Source organism: Aedes albopictus, chromosome 3 (assembly GCF_035046485.1).
Source record: "Aedes albopictus strain Foshan chromosome 3, AalbF5, whole genome shotgun sequence".
Lineage (NCBI taxonomy): Eukaryota > Metazoa > Arthropoda > Insecta > Diptera > Culicidae > Aedes > Aedes albopictus.
In genome coordinates, this window is record NC_085138.1 from 96,415,976 (window position 1) to 96,434,768 (window position 18,793).

The 18,793-nt window shown below is 41.5% G+C and overlaps 1 protein-coding gene across 1 annotated transcript; it reads left to right on the plus strand.

Annotated features, from left to right (window-relative positions):
* Window positions 1–628: 628 nt before the first annotated feature.
* On the plus strand, window positions 629–14,101 carry LOC115267144 (putative serine protease K12H4.7). The gene is made up of 4 exons (XM_029873985.2): window positions 629–786; window positions 12,321–12,764; window positions 12,825–13,295; window positions 13,360–14,101. The coding sequence occupies exons 2-4, from the start codon at window positions 12,340–12,342 to the stop codon at window positions 14,000–14,002; spliced, it is 1,539 nt and encodes a 512-aa protein (XP_029729845.2). The 5' UTR covers window positions 629–786; window positions 12,321–12,339; the 3' UTR covers window positions 14,003–14,101.
* The last annotated feature ends 4,692 nt before the right edge of the window (window positions 14,102–18,793 follow it).

The following is an 18,793-nucleotide window of genomic DNA, read 5'->3' on the forward strand; positions in this document are numbered from 1 at the left end:
AAAATACTAAACAACTAATATTCTCAACGCCTGGTATGCTTCCGCTTGCATAGCCAAGCCACCCGCACCTGCCCTATCAGCTGATTGCCCTTAACAAATAACCTACGCAACAACTGCTGCACCGGCCCCGCACACGATAGCTTATCTAATGCGCGGTCATCCAGCGCCGTTTGACCACCCCAATCAACCGGACATTATATTACACCCAAATGGAGCTGAGCACTTCCGATAAGGTCGCTCTCGGGCTCTTTCAAGTCCGAATATCTACTCACATGGGGGGTTTTCGCTGCTCGAATGGAAAAGGCACATCAAGACAATAAACAAGGCTACTGGGTTCGAATTGTGATCCAAACGAACACTCGTATTCCTCGACTATCCTGGACATAGAGTACAGAAATGGTACTATTGATCTTACCCAGTCTCTTAGTTTACAATCGTGATTGTGTTCGCAGAAAGCTAACCTGACTAGTAGACTCCGTTCCAGTTGGACTGGAATGCCATAAAAAGGTAGAACCCAAGCGCACGGGCCATCGGCTACTCACCTTAGTCTTCTTCCCTTTGCATTACATAAATACATATTTGGGCTATCTGTCCGAATTAGACAAATCGTCGATATCTATTTAGCCGTAAAACCGCAATTGAGACGAGCGGTTTTATGGAATGATAAGTCTTTGCTGGCTGGAAGTACATATAAATTGGATCCATCCGGAGCCGGATGAATTGAGTTAGTGTACCGATTTGCTCGGAAGTGGAGTTAGGATTACAGATAGTTTTGTGCAGTAGAAGGTACGGAAATGGTGTGACGGTGTGTGCTGTGATGTAACGGTGTCAAGTGGCAATTTTTTGTTGGTAGTGTGAGGAACCATGCGATCGACTTAACGTGGATTTTTAATCTTTGAAGTTAGTTTCAATAATAGTGAAATCCAAACGAAGTGTCGATTAATTGGAATATAAGAAAATTCAATCAAACAAGTTTCGCCGGAAACCCATAATTGAGATAACACTTTTTCCTTTTAAGTGTAGAGGTCATAATAGTTAATATACACATTCCAGGGCGATAAAAAGGGGTTTCTTAGAGCTTCAAAGGCGTTTCATGGAGATTCAAAGGAGCTTAAGGAAGTTCTGGGAGCTTCAGAGTGATTGCAGAGGCATTTTCAATTTTTAAAAATCAGTTTTAAGGAGCTTTAGAGATATCTCAAAGGACTCCAAGTGTTTCGGGGTATTCTATGGGCTATTCAGTGACGTGATTCATGGGAAATCGAAGGGATTATAGATTGCACAGACTGAACGATCGCTAACATTAGGGACAACACTCGAAACACCCAGTGGCCCAGTGGACAATTTGTCGTTTGACGAAAAGTTTTCATCGACTAGAGTGGGATTCTGAAACCACTTAAAAACATCTCTGAAACTCATCTGGAACATCACGTAGTCCCCTAGAACGCCCCTTAAGCCCCTTTGAAACCTCCAAACTTACTGTACAATTAATGAGATCCGATCTCAATCTCAAGATCAGGATAAAACTTTTTATTGCATTTGGATGCAAAATAAAGTGAATCGAAAAAACTATGGTTGTTGATAAAAGTGAATAATTGTAGTTAAGACAGTGTTCAATATCTTGAAAATGTTTGTGTCAGCTGAACAAACCGCTTAATATCTTTCAATAAAATTTTGTGGTTTACTGGGTTAGGAGGGATAAAAATGACAAAATGATTCCATCTGAAAAGTGGTTACATACAAGTATTATTGTATATTACATCAGGCTAGGGTAGACATTTTTAAAGGTCTCCAAAACATGGACCAAAGAAATTGCCTACGTTGAGGCGTTAAATGCGGGTCATTCTTAACATTCGAAATACACCAGTTATAAGATTTTGAAAGAATAATTCAGATTCACCATCATCAATTTTTTTGAAACATTCATGGATATATACAAGGATAATAGTTTGACAAACATCAACATGACGCTTGTGAGAGCATTTTACTAATCCCAGTATACACCGTAGATCACTTCCCGTTGCATTGTAAACCCTGCAAGTCTTCGGATAGAACCGGGGCGGGTACAACAAAAGCAGGAGCACTGTAGAGCCCGCAGATAATGGAGTTCTTAATTGAAGATTTTGTTTTTGCGAACCTTGCTTTCTGAAACTCGTAAGGATGCTAAGGATCAAAAATCTACATCTAGCGTGCATAACCTTTCCAACCGCACCAAGAATATCGGAAAGCAGGCTGCAGACGCAGAGGCATGTTATCCTCCATTTGGTACACTTGTGCCACAAAAAATATGACACAAACTGGAAAATGCTTTGGAGGCCGTTAGGAAAGTTCTACGCTAGTTAAAAACTTTTGAACCCCCTGGCCCGACATTATATCCCTTCCGTGACGAACCAGCACAATTGTGCTGTTGAGCGATAACACAAGTTTACAAAATAAAACGAAAGTCGTGAACTTCTGTCAACGACCAAAGTTTTTGAAGCACAATTTATTGCTAATTTCGAAACCGACCTTCAAAAAATTTTAAGTAGAACAGTTTTTAAGTTTTAGCTCAATATTGAGTTTTGCAACTTTTCAAAATATGTAATTTACTAAAATTCAAATATATTGCGTTTTGATTAACCAATTTTAAATCTTTTTCCATAAATTAAAAGCTGAATACAATACCATTCGAACATCTGAATACAGGTTTTGCATCAGATTGATGAACTTCAAGATATTGGCGAGTTTTAGGGATGATCTTCTTAAATTTTAGTAAAATTTCCAAAATTTTTTGAGGAAATGTATTTTTTTCAATAAGAAAAAAACAACTAAAAAATTCTTTCTCGACGTTTATTTGACATATCATATGTAGGCGAGTTACAGTAAAAATTTCAGCTCAATCGAAGCATTGACTACGGAGAATGAGATGTTTGAAGTGAGCGACTTTGCTTAAAAATAGAACAAAAATCGATTTCAAATCATCAACCTTGCATGGAAAGTCGAAAAAATTTCCGCTCTACTGTAATTTTTTTCCTTCGCGTTTTCGAACTCAGGACATGATTCTACACCAAAAACGATCATCAGCTTACCGAGTTCAAAAATGCTGTAAACTAGTGTAACAGTTTTGCATATATTTTTCATCTAGGGGAAATTGCATATTTTCTGCAGTTTTGTTCTCTTCGTCCTGAGGGGATTTTGAAAGCTATTGAACTCAGAGTTGACAAATCCTTCCCAACCAAGCTGAGTAATATGACCAGGTTTCAAGAAATTTGGCCGACAAAAACCCCCCATGACGAAGAGAACAAACCTGCCGATAATACCCATCGTCACCCTACCCTATTTGACTTTATTTTATGTGATGTAAACTGTTTCAATAAATCTGGCTTTACACACCCAAACGCTTTCAGCAACATTTTGCTAAATTTTGCCGAGCTGAGGGGTTCAGCAAAATTTTTTGCTAAACTTTCGGCAAAGTTTGCTGAATTTCAGCAAAACGTTACTGGTGATCAGCAGAGGTTACTGAACAAATCAGCAAAATTTTGCTGAATTTCAGCAAAATATTTACTGAAACCTTCAGCTCGGCAAAATTCAGCAAAATTTTGCTGAAACCCTCAATCGATTTTTGGTGTGTACTTATTCCTGTATGTGTGCAAACAAACTTTTGTTTACGTTGCCTGTGAGATTTACCATAACACGGTAAACAAAAAGTGGACAAAACAGTAAAACACGAAATAGTAGCACAGAGAAACAGACGTCACACTCTCATTGCTTCCCATCGATCACCTTTTAAACGGTTGATTCAAATATTCAATAGTAGGTCGATCTACCACTCGCGGCGCTGGTATCGTTTTTGCTCCTGTTTGACGTTTGCTCACTACCGCCATCTAGTGGCGGCCCGGCCAAACACAATACGTCTAGCATTGGGCGATTACGTTTTTGTGACGATGTTTTTTTTAATGAAATTTGTTCTAAGTGTTACGTCTGTTTCTCTGTGATAGTAGTTTACGCAACAAGGTGCAGAATGAAGGTTTTTACAGCACGAGTCGTACACTTATCCAACGAGGCTTGCCGAGTTCTGCACCGAGTTGCGTACAACGTTTTTTTGTAATTTCATAAATTACCACTTGAGGAGAATTTTTAACAAAAGTTTTAATTAAATTGCACACTGATGTTCATAGCCATGTATAAGAAAGTCTGACCATAGCAGATCATACTGTGCAGTTGTCACAATTTTTTAAACTACGTCCAGAAAGCATCGCGAAGTTGATCAAAACTGAAAATAATGCTGTAGTAATGGTTCATTACGCAACGTAAATCAGTGCTGTAATGAATCATTACAACACTGCTAATTTGGTGTGGAAAAGTAGGCCTTTTCTTGGCAGATTTGCGTGAGGTAAAACAGCCTATTACGATGAGAAATTGCAAAAAAGTTTTATCCGTCGCATATTTTTTATTTCTGATTTATATTATAATGAGGAAAAATAATTGTTGTTTTGTTGGAAAATCTAAGAGTTCTAGAGAGCCAAAGTTGAGCCATTTGTATGGAGATTTCACTTTTCTGCGCTCCGTCTCGAAAGGAACATATAATAATACATAGAATTACCCACTGTTCAGATGAAATCATTTCTCGCGCTCAGTATCATACGGGCGTATCTACAATGATCATTTCCTCTTCATCGATTTTCTCTTTGATTAATAATTGAGCCGGCAAGACATTTTCGGTTCTTTTTGTTGTTTGAGATGTTAGTCCTAGTCGTCCTTCACAGAAACACACCGAGAGGTCATCCAAAAATTGGTCGTATTTTCCGGAATAATCCGAAGAGAAGATCGATGAAGAGAAATCGATCATTGTAGATACGCCTGTATGATACTAAACGCGAGATTTCAACTCCAAATAATGAGGCCTTAATAAGGTTTTGCAATTTTTACACCTCCTAACTCCGTTCACCGGAATAAAACTATCCACGTGGCTCCGATTTGTTAGGATCCCATCATAATTAAACTATTTACAACTACAAATCACCCTACAATGAGGTTAATCAGTTGTTAGTCGCTTTTAACAAAATATAAACATGTGGAGCGGACCTGGTGTGATGGTTAAAGCACGTGCCTATCTCGCCGAGGACCTGGGATCGAATCCCACTCCCGACAAACTCGCAAAATGTGAGTTCTTCCTTGGGAAGGGAAGTAAAGCGTGGGTCCCGAGATGAACTAGCCTAGGGCTAAAAATCTCGTTAATACAGATAAAATATATATATATAAACATGATAATTACCAAGTCTATCAACCTAATCTTTAGTTGGGACCTTTCATAATTACTACATGCATTCGACCATGCTCACTGCATATCTTGAAAGATTACATTAAACCAAAACCTCTGTACAGGTAATGAGCCGGAACTGCCTTAATAAAATTTTTACCTAAATGTATCCAGCTTATTTCCTAAATGGGACAACAGGTATAAAGAAGTTTAAGAAGGGAGAGTGACTAGGAGATTTAAAGGGGATCAAGCAAAGTTTCAGAAGGCTTTCAAGGGAGTCTCAGAAAGGGATGGGCTTCAGGGGGGTTTGGAGGGTCTCAGGTCAGAATTGAGGGAGTTAAAAGCAAAGGGGTGTAAGTGATAAAATCCCACTATCGAGTAAATGAGGCTCAAAGATTTTCTACAATTTTTTATCATATACAAAATGTATAAAGTTTCAAAATCGGTCCAATTTTCTCCGATTTATTATAATTTTTCCAATCATCGTAAAAATAATCTTAAAAAAGTTCCTTGAAAGATTGGAATCTGAAGAATTTTTAAAAATTCTAAGTACAAAATCGACAAAGTGGTCAGTTACACCCCTTTGAATCAGGGCACCTCAATTGTCATTCAAACACGAAAAATCCTGTAAAATTTCGCCAGACTGAAAATCTATTGAATGTCGGATCAAAGTCGGGTCAATTTTTATCGTATGTAGGGCCACTGTTGGACCAACATTGAACAACTGTTGGGTCAATGTTGGGTTTGGTGGCCAAAATAAAAACTAGTCTATGATAGGTTTATGTCGGGTTTGACGTCATCAATGATGGTGAACAAAATCAAATTCCAATAAGGTAACGTTACCAATATGGAGGGACCTAAAAAGATTTCACCTAAATGGATCCTACTTAAATGGGGGTTTGAGTGTACCATGCATTTTGGAAACATGGAATGGAATGGTATAGGTCGTCCAAATTATCCTAAAATTCACCATATAGAAGCTTCTGTAACAGAACTACATTCTTATGCCATCAGTTTTTCTTAGACATCATTTCGATTGCCGTTACACGTTATCTGAAATCCTTCATATTTACAAGCGTAAACATGAATCGTTTCATGTATTTTCGTTTCGGTATACATTCACTAGATTTGCAGACGGCGAACTTTGTTCGATCGTAGTGTTCTGCGGAGTCCCATCCCAAGTAAGCTCGATTTCCTGCCACAATAATGTGTCTCTGAATTTCTCTGCAAATGTCGTTGTCGATGGTCACTGGTGAGCCTAAGTACAGGAATTCTTCAACAGTCTCGATTTCATCACCATCGATAGTAATTTTGGGTATAATATCAATATTATCAGCGAAACCAAGCAGCTAAACGGATATTGTGAAAATTGTTCCACTCGTGTTTATGTATTCCCGCTTTCCTTATTACACCCTTTAAAGAAATGTTGAACTGCAAGCACGAAAGACCATCACCTTGCCGTAACCCTCTGCGAGATTAGAAGTGACTCGAGAGTGTCCCTGACACTCGAACTACGCACATCACTCGATCCATCGTCGCCTTGATCAATCGTATCAGTTTATCCGGGAATCCGTATTCGTGCATAATCTGCCATAGCTGTTCTCGATCGATTGTATCATACGCCGATTTGAAGATGAACAAGTGATGTGTGGGCACGTTCTATTCGCGGCATTTCTGCAACACCTGGCGGATGGCGAACATCTGATCCGTTGTAGCGCGTTCACCCATAAATCCAGCCTGATATTGCGCCACGAACTCTCTTGCAATCGGTGATAGACAGCGGCATAAAATATGAGAGAGTGTCTTGTGGGCAGCGCTCAGTAGTGTGATCGCGCGGCCGTTTCCGCAATCCAACTTGTCGCCCTTTTTGTAAATGAGACACACGATACCTTACACCCATTCCTCCGGTAAAACTTCCTCCTCCCAAATCTTGGTAACGACCAAGTGTAGTGCTCTCACCAGTGCTTTTCCACCGTATTTTAGAACCTCGCTTGGTATTTGCTCTGTTCCAGCGGCTTTGTTAGTTTTTACCCGGCTAATCTCCTCTTCAATCTCTTGGAGGTTAGGGGCTGAAAATCTTTCGTCCTGTGCACGTACTCTTAGATATGTTACCATGCCACCTTCGGTGCTTGCAACGTCGCCATTGAGGTGCTCATCGTAATGTTGTCGCCGTCTCTCGACCACCTCACGCTCGTCCAATTGTCTCGGCACATGTCGGCTTGTGGCACAAAGCCTCTGCGCGAGCGGTTTAGCTTCTCGTAGAACTTCCGTGTGTCCTTAGCGCGGTACAGCTCTTCCATCGCTTCGCGATCTCGTTCTTTCTGCTAGCGCTTCTTCCTTCGGAAGACTGAGTTCTGCCTGTCGGAACAGGCACGGAGCCTGTCTATAACGTGCCTCATTCGCCCTCGTATGATATTGTAACTTTCTCGCCCATGATTCGGAGTCGCGAAGCTCAGTGCTGCTGTCGAGGTGCTACCTATGGCGGATCGGATGTCCCTCCTGCCATTTTCTAGTGTGACTGCACCAAGCTGCTCTTCTTGAGCCACTTCTACGTTACGCAGCTGCTCGATGTTGAGCCGCGGCGTTCGACTTCGACGCGTGGTAATAACCGTAGAAAGTTTTGAGCGTATGCATACAGCGACTAGCTATTATGTCTCTCAAGAAAAATCAGAATATGGCGATTATCTGCCTCTGGCTTCTGATATCAGCGCGACAGTCACTAATCATAACAGCGTCACCAGATTTATATAATTCCACTATATGGAGTTTGACAGCAAGAACACTCATTCCACTGAGCTACTCTTGCCGTTCGTCACAAATACATTCAAAAACATCTGTCACTTCGCGAAACCCACGTGCTTTTATTTTTGGCGGGAACACTTTTTCTTTTGTTTTGCCTTGCGACTGTCATGCGGCGGTATGCCTTGCGAGCGTACGACCGCCGCAGGACTCTAATAAAAGATAAGCGCGACAATAGTGATCCGAATCAATACTCGCACTGCGGTTTGTGCGGACATTGGTAATATCCGAGAAGAATGTACCGTCGAGTAGAACGTGGACGATTTGGTTTTCTGTTTGATGGTCGGGTGATCTCCAGGTGGCTTTATGCATGGATACTTTGCGGGAAAAGAAGGTGCTTCTGACTACAATACCACGGGAGGCTGAAAAGTTTTCGTATCGCTGGTCGCTATCATTCGATACGGCATGCAGGCTGTTTAGCGCGATTACCGGTCTGTACATTTCCTCCCTTCTTTCCCTTGCAAGATCTGCTACATATACTTCTTTTATTTTGGTTTTATAAAGGTTCTAAAAACCTTTCGTAGATTATTTGACTAAAAATATTACATGGGTATTTTCAGTAGCTAGAGGTTTAACTTAGATAAAATATTAAGTTCTGTGGACGTTTTAGGTCATCCAAAAGCTCTCTGGAGGATAGGCCAGCTGATCCACGTGAACCTGATCTTAACACACATTTTGAATGAACACAACGTGTCATATTCTAACTATTCTAAGTATTTCCAAGGGCACAGGCCGTCCAATTCTGATCTACTAGCGTATCTAATGATCAATACATATCTTATGATAGTGAGATGCGTGGTCTCCCACACACTCCCTAGTCTGCAGGATATCAAAAGGTTTTAGGATGTCTAGACGTTCTAGATCCACAAACTCTTAGAATAATTGGCCTTCAGATTACACCCTTTAGCCGGAGTGGTCATGTGACCCCAAATGCAAAATAGCTGTATAAAATCATCCACTCGTAGTGGATAAGTAATTTCTGTAATTTCTTTCATCAGCAAAGTAATAGCAAATCTACTCCTCTGTTGGGAATAATATGAGTAATTGGGTTTGAGACATCATTGACATTCTTGAACAGCCTGAACACCAAGAAATTAAAATCATTGATACACCGGTAGCGTTGAATGCTGACTTTGATCACATCTAAATGTATTTGAATAGCCTTTTCAATGAATATGGAACTGTTCTTCATATCTTGAGAACCTACGTTCTAGGTGTTTCAAAGTGTTCTGAAGAAATTCATTCCTTCATATCTACACTGCCGTTATACGCATACAGGAGTAATATTGTTCGTTTAAGCAACAAATTGCATGATTACAAAACATTCTGAAATTCGCGAATCTCTTAGAAACTCGGAAGCCACCCATTGACATTATTAGAATAATGCAGGTCATCCAAACTAACTTGTAGTTCAGAACCTCAGATCTATACTCGTAACAGTAGTCATATCCGGTATGCAGAGTGACGTTGTATAATCAACTAGAATAACCGGACGTACTTGAAAATGATATAAATTGTTTTTACTATTAGGATATTCAGCGTCGTTCGAATTGTTCTGGAGTTTACAGGACTTGACATCTACAGCCATCCAATTTCAATGGTGATTTTTTGCTATAAACTGTAACACAACATATCCATTGATATTATCCAACTATTTTCTGGGTAATTCTCGCTGAAACCAGGCCGCCATTTACATAAAGTCTGGAATTTGATTTTTTTTTCTTGGTTATTCGCTAGAATATGATAAAAAAGGGTGAAACCCGCTTTGGTTGGGTTAAATTGACAGACCCCTCGCTTGCAAAGGGGCTGACTAGGTGACAAAAATGATTGATTTTTCATCAAATTGCACCTCATTTATCGCGTAATATCTCAAAAATTAATGTTGTAACATATACAAAACTTTACATCTCTATAAAGGTAAAGTATAGAGCTTTCATGTGAAGTTGAAAATTTTTTGGCAGCCATCTTGGAGTTGGCCACCATTTTGAATTTTATCATTAAATCCCGATTTTCGCTGTGTTTGCAACCACCGATATCAAATCCGACCTCACCATTAGAAAGCTGAGAGCCTAAGCTTTTCAAAACATTAAAAGAATTAGGTGTGCCTTGAGCGCAACAATAAGATATCGATTAAAACGTTAGGCGACCTCCCATTCTTCCATACATGTGGTGCAGACGCCACGCACATGCATGCAATAAGGCATTTTATGAGACGTTTCAAATCAGCTGTTTTTTGAATGTTTACCGGTTTTGAAGTCCAACCGGTGGGCCCATTTATTTACATTTTCGCTAGCATAACATGTGATACAGGCCCATCCAATAAACGAGGTTCATTTATCTGCAAAATGCGTCAATCCGCCCACTATAATTAATATCCGTAGACCGTGGGGATGTTTTTTTCATCTGCTAGTGACATCATGCAGCTCGGGGGATTGATACATGCCACTTTAGAAACCGAAACATCTCTGTCAGCAAAAATCTGATTGGCGCTCACCACATGTTATGCTACTTTTCGCGAAAACAAAAACATCAAATGTAAACAATAACAACGGGCGGCCCACCGGTAGAACGTCTCGTAAAATAGCTTATCCAGAGCTGCCACCAGGCCCCTGGCATCAATGAAATTTATCGTAGCCAACATCTAACTGCCTTATACTCACATTCGTGCAAATTGAAGCGAGCGTGTAATCAACAAACGCAGCTTTTGTTTGATGTTGTGAGCCACACACGAAATCACATTCACAATGCGTGTTTTTTGGGTTGCTTTATTCAACTACCGTCTACCCCCGTTGGTTTGACCTCATCTAATCTGAACACTTTTTAATTTGACCCCCTCTAATCTGCACATCGTTCAAACTAAAAATGGTTCAAACGTCATTCTGCTCATGGAACGGGGTGAAACGGAACGCAGAATCAAAACAAAACAGCAAAAAGGGTTGCCATTAGTGAGTTTTTCGATGCCCACAGGGTTACTAGAAGTTCAAATTAAAAAATGGACCCCGTTGGTTTGCATGAGGTGTCGTTCAAACCAACGGGGGTAGACGGTAATCGCATGCTCCTCTTACCGTACATTAATATTAAAGCGAGTTTGAAGTGTTTTGTGATCATAAGAGGTGGAAAAAATGATTCCAAAAACTGATCAACAAATCAAAATAAACGTTAAACAAAAAATTGTTGATGTTTTCGCATTTGACAGTGGGCGCTATTTATTATCCTGTCTACCATGATTCCAATGCCGTGTCAGGGGCCTGGCTGCCACATTATCTGTATTCCGTACACGAAAAAAGTTGGTACCCCCTCATTTTTGTTACTATTTCAAAGTTTTTTGCAAGGGCTGTAAGCTTGAAAAATAGTTTCAAAAATATACTATTTTTTGAGTTAAAAAACTTGTTTCATTGTCTTGCGGTTTAAAAATAAATGAGGGGTGCCAAATTTTTTTTCGTATACAACCCTGTAATGTGGCAGCTCTGATGCAATCCATTGTTTTTGAGGGGGATCCCTCGGAAGTATTATCACTGTTCTAAATAAAAGGAACTGTTACATTTGTAGGTTTCTAAATCTAGAATTTCAGGATATTTCCGAAGGGTTCGAGATATTCACCGATACTTTGGGGATTGTACTGCCAACTTCATAAATACTTAATGCTCCTATTGAAGATTCTGTGATATAAATAGAAACCCACAAATTAAACATGCAGATTTCAGCATGTTTTCTAAAGCTCAATAGTATCCTCTCAAAATTTTCTTTGGAAGCATTCCAGGAATCCAGATTGAAACTTGGAAGTTCTTGCATATTATCAAAAATTATATTGCTCCTGGGATGAACCAGTTCCCGGCACAAAACCCCAAAATAGAGAGATAGAAAAGTCCAAACAATATAGTCAAACAAGTATAGCGATCTCCGCTGTGTATGCTATTTTTGGAAATCTTCCTTTGATTACAATTCAGCTCTTAGCTTGATGAACTTTTTCGATAGCAAGTGTATCGCCTTCGCCTGCATACGTCAGACTGACGAAACGTTCATCAAAATAACCATCCAAAACTCAGCAGGAAGCTGTTTCATAACACTTGAACTCACCTTATCCGCCGATAGCCGTCCAAAATAAGTCGCTTATCACATGGTCACCAATATACATTATCATCGAATACTGTCCACGCGATGTAGCAATACAGAATTCGATCAGCAATAAACACGCTTTTACACCTCACCTGATAATCGCATTATCAGCCGACACGATTGTTAACCGCACACATAAAAATTTACCATTATTGCCGCCATTCCGCAGCCCCCCGTCGGACAAAAATATGCGAGCGATCGTACTCGTCACCCTGGCCTTGGCGGTCATGACCGCCACGGCCGCTTCCGTCCGCCAACGGGTCCCCAACAAGGAACTGAGCCGTGCGCTGATGCAGCAGGTCATGACCAAGCGTTTCACGCCTACCAAACCAGCCGTCGATGACCCCGCCAAGCGGCTGGTGATCGAAAACTTCTTCACGACCCGCGTCGATCACTTCAACTCACAGAACACGGCCGAGTGGACCCTGCGGTACTTTGCCGTCACCGATAACTACATGCCCGGAGGACCGATCTTGATCTTCCTCGGAGGCAATCAACCGATCGTCACCTCCATGGTCGACGAGTCGACCCTGATCTACGATATGGCCCGGGAGATGAACGGCGCCGTCTATGCTTTCGAATCTCGGTTCTACGGCCAGAGCTGGGTCACGGAGTAAGACTGTTGACGCTGAACTATTTCCTGAAAAGATTACTTATTGTATTTCCACTTTAGGGACGCGAGCACTGAAAACCTGCATCTCTTGAACACCGATCAGATTCTGGCTGATCTTGCAGAGTTCGTAACTTACTTGAGGCGGGAGGTCCTGAAGAACGAATACGCCCCCGTTATGGTTGCTGGTAGCGAATTGGGCGGAGCGTTGGCCACCTGGTTCCGCGTCCGTTATCCCCATTTGGCTACTGCAGCTTGGTCATCCAGTGGACACCACCATGCCGAGATGGACTTCATGGAATTCTCTGAAGCCTGGGGACAGACCTTGATCGATTACGGAAGCCAGGAATGCTATAACGATATCTTCGTGGCCTTCCACGTGATGCAGAATCTAGTCGACATTGGTTTGAGCAATATTTTGTTCGACAAGTTCAACATCTGTACGCCCATTGATCCGGAGAACCGTATCCAGGTGATGTACTTCTTCAGCGTTTTGATGACTGCCATCGAAATCTACACCCTTCGTAACAGAGAGTACGTTTAAATTCAAACCCTTGCAATTGTAAAAATGACTCACAAATTACTTTCATCGCCCTAGTCTCAACGATTTCGCAGAAGTCTGCCAGGACATCACCGATGATGACTTCCCGACGGCCTTGGACGCCTTTGCCAACTGGTTCAACACCAAATTCGCCGAAGATATCGGCTGCGTTGTGACGGACGTCGATGTCATGGTTGAGGCCTTCAGCGAGTCCAACTGGAACGATGCTTTCACCATGATGGGTGCCCGCCAATCCCTGTACCAGATGTGCAACGAGTTCGGATGGTTCTTCACGACGGATTCGGACTTCCAGCCGTTCGGCAGCCGTGTCTACCTGGAGCTGTACTCCGAAACGTGCCGTATGGTGTTCGGCGATTGGATCAGCTACGAGTCGATCTACTACGCTACGCAGCGTGCCAACAATCGATTTGGAGGAAATGATCCACGGGTCACCGAGATCCACTTTACCAATGGTGCTGCCGACCCGTGGCGTAAGATTAGTGTCACTAGCGATCGTAATGCGTTTGCTTTGGCTGACGTGATCCCAAGAGAGTTGAGCGGTTCGGACTTGCCAGCCATCTCTGATAGCGATTCCGAGGAATTGGTGGAGGTCAAGCGTCGTGTCAAGGCACTCATGAGCACCTATTTGTACCCGGGAGCTCCCCGAAAAATGGCCAAGTCGGAAGATGTTGTTGCATAAGATTGCGCTGTTCGTATAGATGAAATAAAAATGAATCCTTGAAGAAGTTAGGTACTCTAAGAATAATATTACACGATGATTAAATTTTGTTATTCGAAAGACCTGAAGTTACATTGTAATCTTTCCGAACCGACTATATCAGCAGCGAAGCAAAGAAATTATCTGCTTCTGTACGCCAGCTGCTGCACCTAGGATGTTTTCTGCGCAATGTAGAGTAACATACAACGGATTTAAAACAACAGAATATCCTGAAGAATCAGGATTCTGGAGTCAGTGTCGACTAGTAAATGTTTTCCAAGTATTTAGCAACGCAGTTGTTGTCGATGATGATGATGATGATGATGATGATTGTGTACCCACCATCAACGCAAGGATTACTTTTGGCTAGCAAGGGAATGGTCGATGGTTTGTTGTAGCAGGGTAAGCTAAATTCACTGGAGAGTTTCTAAATACGACTTGATGGCTGTTATCATCTCGTGACAAAAGTCTAGCCACCCTACGAACATTTATTCGGACACCAGTTCCAGGAAACTACTTAGGCTAACCCTATGAGTCAGTGTGGTCAAGATTAGTTCATCTACACTGCCGTGTGCAGCATAGTTGTCCCATGTTCTATGGGAAACCCTATTAACATGGGACAACTATGCTGCACTCGGCAGTACAATGGATCATTGAAGCCGACTTTTCCGCTAATCACCGCATCAAAACAAAAGCGCCACCATATATGGGCGGTAACACAGTGACAGCAGTCGAGTTACGTCAAACACATAAGGCTACGGTGGCGCTATCTGTTCATTTCATAGCGGCCGTTTTAGTTATTTTAGTGATCCATTGGCTAAGCCTATACACTACAGTTGGATTCAAAATGTGAATTAGCGTGTGCACAGAAGTTGACTAACTTATGACTCGCCTGGGGGGTCCCCGATCAGCTCCTTCTGGGATTCCTCCATGTATTCATTCAGGAATACATTCTGAGATTCTCCCAGACATTCTTCCTAGTTTTTTTTTCAGGAATTTCTTTCACGGTTTCTCCAGCAATTTCATCTGGGATTCCTCACGGATTATTTCAGGAAAATTATTTCCGATTGATTGATTTATCTTCATTTGAGAGACTTTCAGCCCTTGGCTGGTTCGTCTCTAAATTATTTCCGGGATTCCTCCAGGAATTTGATCCGAGATTTCACCAGAAATTTTTTGTGGGATTCATCCAATAGATTCTGTTGAGAGTGTATGAAATGTGCAATCAGACAACCCTCATATCGAGACGACCTTTATGTAATGTAGATACACCGTGGTTGTGTGTTGTCGAATGTTATTGTTATTGTTTATGTAAATATTGATTGTGAATAAATTAGTCGTTCGAGTACTGTTAAGAAGTACACCGGTGTTTTTTGCTTTCGTCCCGGTCCGTGAAATCCGTCCGCCGTGTTCGTTTTCCGTCCGCTGTTGTGTTGTCCACTGTGCGATACTCCAACAGATTCTTCTGGGATTGCTTAAGAGGTTCCTTACAGGATTTTCTTCCAAAATTTCAATAAGAATTGCTCCTTAAATTCTTTCGGAGATCCAAATTTCTCAAGGTATTTGTTCTAGGATACTTCTAATAATTCTTTCCGGGATTGCTCCATAAATTCATTCCGAGATTCACACCGGATTTTTTCAGAGAATCCTCCAAAAATTCTTTCTGGGATTCCTCCACGAGTTTCGGGATACCTCCAGAAATACCTTCCCGTAGAGGAACTCTTGGATGAGTCCTAGGAGAAATTTCTGGGGAAGTTCTTCCAGAAAAAGCTCCTCAAGAAATCTTAGAAGAAGGAAGAAGTACTTCTTGAGGAATCCAAGAAGATACTGCTGGAGGAATGCGAGAAGGAACTCATTTAGGATTCCTAGATGAAACTCCCTGTCAATCTAAAAAAAACCTGCAGGAATCCGAGAAGAAACCTTGGAAGGAATCCCAAAAGAAACATCTGAAGGAATCTCAGAAAGATTTGTTGGAATATCGCACAGTGGAAAACTTCAACATCGGACGGAAAATTACGGCGGACGGATTTCATGAACCGGGACGAAAAGTAAAAAAAAACGGTGTACTTCTTAACAGTACTCGAACGACTAACTTTACTGACATTATTTACAATAACAATAACAACATTCGACAACACACAATCATGGTGTTTCTATACTATACTATACTATATTTTGCGGCTTTTCGGGCCCGTATGAAGTTGATCACCAATATTAACTCCTTTTCCTGATCAGCCTAGATAGCTGTGTAGTGTCGGTAGCAGTTGGTTCAACTGTCTAAGAATAGCACTACGGACCGCCTGTTCCAGGGGTAGGAGTCTAGTAATCAGGTGACCCCTAATTCAAGGTGTTATGCGGCTTTATGCTTACCGTGCCTAGGAATGAATGGTTAGGGGGGTCTTATAAAAACCTAATCGCAAACGGAGCCTGTGGAGTACCAGGGCACCCTCCACAGTATTTTGCCCTTACTGCCCTGCGCTAACCGGAGCAATAGCGCGGTGGACCTTGTGTTTCTCCGAGACAATCAGCTGCCCTTCTTCAATCTCATACCTGAGGCTGAATATGGGCGGGATTATGAAGTTATTCATTAGTTTAAATTTTCACCTATGTGGTTTCGCATTATGCGTTTTACACAGTGTATTCTGTGCATCCTCGCCTTTGGCGCATTCAAATCGATACCCATCTGGCCTTATTATTGCTGTTCTTTTTTGCGCTGTGATTGTTAAGAGTCTAATCTTGCCTAGTTTGGGTAGTGGCTACGGTTAGGATAGCTTAGATCAATCTTCAGCACAAAAAGACAGCAACGATCAATTTTTGCAGACTTATGCAAAATGGTACAGCCCAAGTGGCGTTAGTCCAAGAGCCTTACTTTCGTAAGAGGAATTTCTATCTAGGAAACCTTGTGAATCCGGTGTTTGCTACTTTCAGTAAAAATGAAATGCCAAACTCACATGTCATGCCTCGAGCATGTGTGCTTGTCAACAACACAATCGTTGCTACACTCATCGCTGAGCTAACCACTAGAGATGTTTGTGCTATCACAAACGATGTGTTTGTTGGATACCTCAACAGGAAATACGTTTATTGTTTGGTTTATCAACCACATGATGAACCATCCCCTACGGATGCTTTTAAGCAAGTCATCGCATACTGCACTTCAAAAGCCCATCCGCTGATTGTTGGCAGTGACACTAATGCTCACCATATAATCTGGGGTAGCTCAGACATCAATTTGATAGGCTCCAGTTTGAAGGAATACTTAAGCAGTACAGATCTTGGACAGTTGACTCTCTATATCTCGATATTGGAGAGGCCATCGTGATAGGGAGAGATCGAACTCAAGAACCATCTTGTAATGCACACTAGATTGATCGAAGAGCAAAGAGTTTCAGACCTTTTATTTAGTTTAACCTCTTTTCTTCTGAAATGCTTAGGACGCATTGTCGATCAAATCGTCCGTAACTAGGAAAAGCCGTCAACAAACAGATGTCACTCTGCCTTTCTAGGATGTTTTGCACCCAAGAAACGATATCTAGCAACCTGTAAAAACGGACATATCGACATATGGAGAGCAAATCTAGATCAAATACGAACGAGATCGCATCGAGATAAGGAGATATCGACACGTAGAAAGATAAAATGTATGCAGATTGAAGGGACCGACCAAACCATTGAGATAGGGAGAAATATCGAGATGTAGAACATCAACATGTGGAGAGTCGACTGTTTCATGGTATCTGCTAGAGAGGAAGTGTTAGACATAACGCTTGGCTCTAGCAGAATTAGTCACGAGCTGACCAATTGGCGTGTGTCAGATGAAGAATCTTTATCTGACCATCGCTACATCTTTTTTGAACATTTCAGTAACAAATTTTGAAAACGACGTATTATCAATGGTGTAGCATTGATTATACGTCGTTTTCAAAATTTGTTACTGATTTAAATGTTATTTCGCAAACTTTGCGTTTCAGGAACCCCCGGTCAACCAACTGGGATCTCGTCACCGATTTGGTTGTAGCCAAATTTCATGGATACTCACCATTCATTGCCACTCCAAGTGATTTAGATGATGCCGTTGATACTACAACGGCCTTCATTATGGAAGCTTTTGAAGAAGCTTGCCCTCTGCGGTCTGTGAAGACCACAAGAGGAGCCCCTTGGTGGAACTCTGATCTGGCGAAGCTCAGGAAACAATGTAGAAAGAGTTGGAACAGACGACGTTCGGCTGGATCGGAGGCTGAAAGTCGTCGACTCGCAAGGACTACCAGGAAGCTCTTCGGTCTGCTGAACGATCCGGCTGGAAAAAAAACCTTTGTACAAATGTTTCCAGTCTGAGTGAAGCCAGTCGGTTGAACAAAATCCTTGCAAAATCTAAGGATTTTCCAGTGAACGAACTTCGTTTGCCAAATAGTGATTTCACTTCCTCTGATGAGGAAGTTCTGGAATGTTTATTCAGTACACACTTCCCCGGATGTGTGGATATTACATCTTCGGATGAACCTGATGTCTTTTCTTGTCGTTATGATTCTATAGCTTCGTATCATAACTTTAGAATCGATTGAATTGGGCACTTTATAGCTTTGCTCCTTCAAATCTCCTGGGGCAGATGGGATTTATCCTATTTTGATTTAGAAGGGATTTGATCATTTCAAATATGTTTTGAAACAACTACTTGTTTGCAGTTTTGCTACAGGGTATGTTCTCAAATCCTGGCGGGATATTACTGCAAAGTTTATTCCGAAAGTGGGTCGTGCGTCGTATGAAAAAGCAAAG

Bases quoted from the DNA above. Each gene is read 5' to 3' on its own strand.
- LOC115267144 (XM_029873985.2), top strand. From the start codon at position 12,340: ATGCGAGCGATCGTACTCGTCACCCTGGCCTTGGCGGTCATGACCGCC. The intron at 12,765-12,824 runs GTAAGACTGTTG...TTTCCACTTTAG, and splicing joins GGCCAGAGCTGGGTCACGGA to GGACGCGAGCACTGAAAACC. The intron at 13,296-13,359 runs GTACGTTTAAAT...TCATCGCCCTAG, and splicing joins TACACCCTTCGTAACAGAGA to TCTCAACGATTTCGCAGAAG.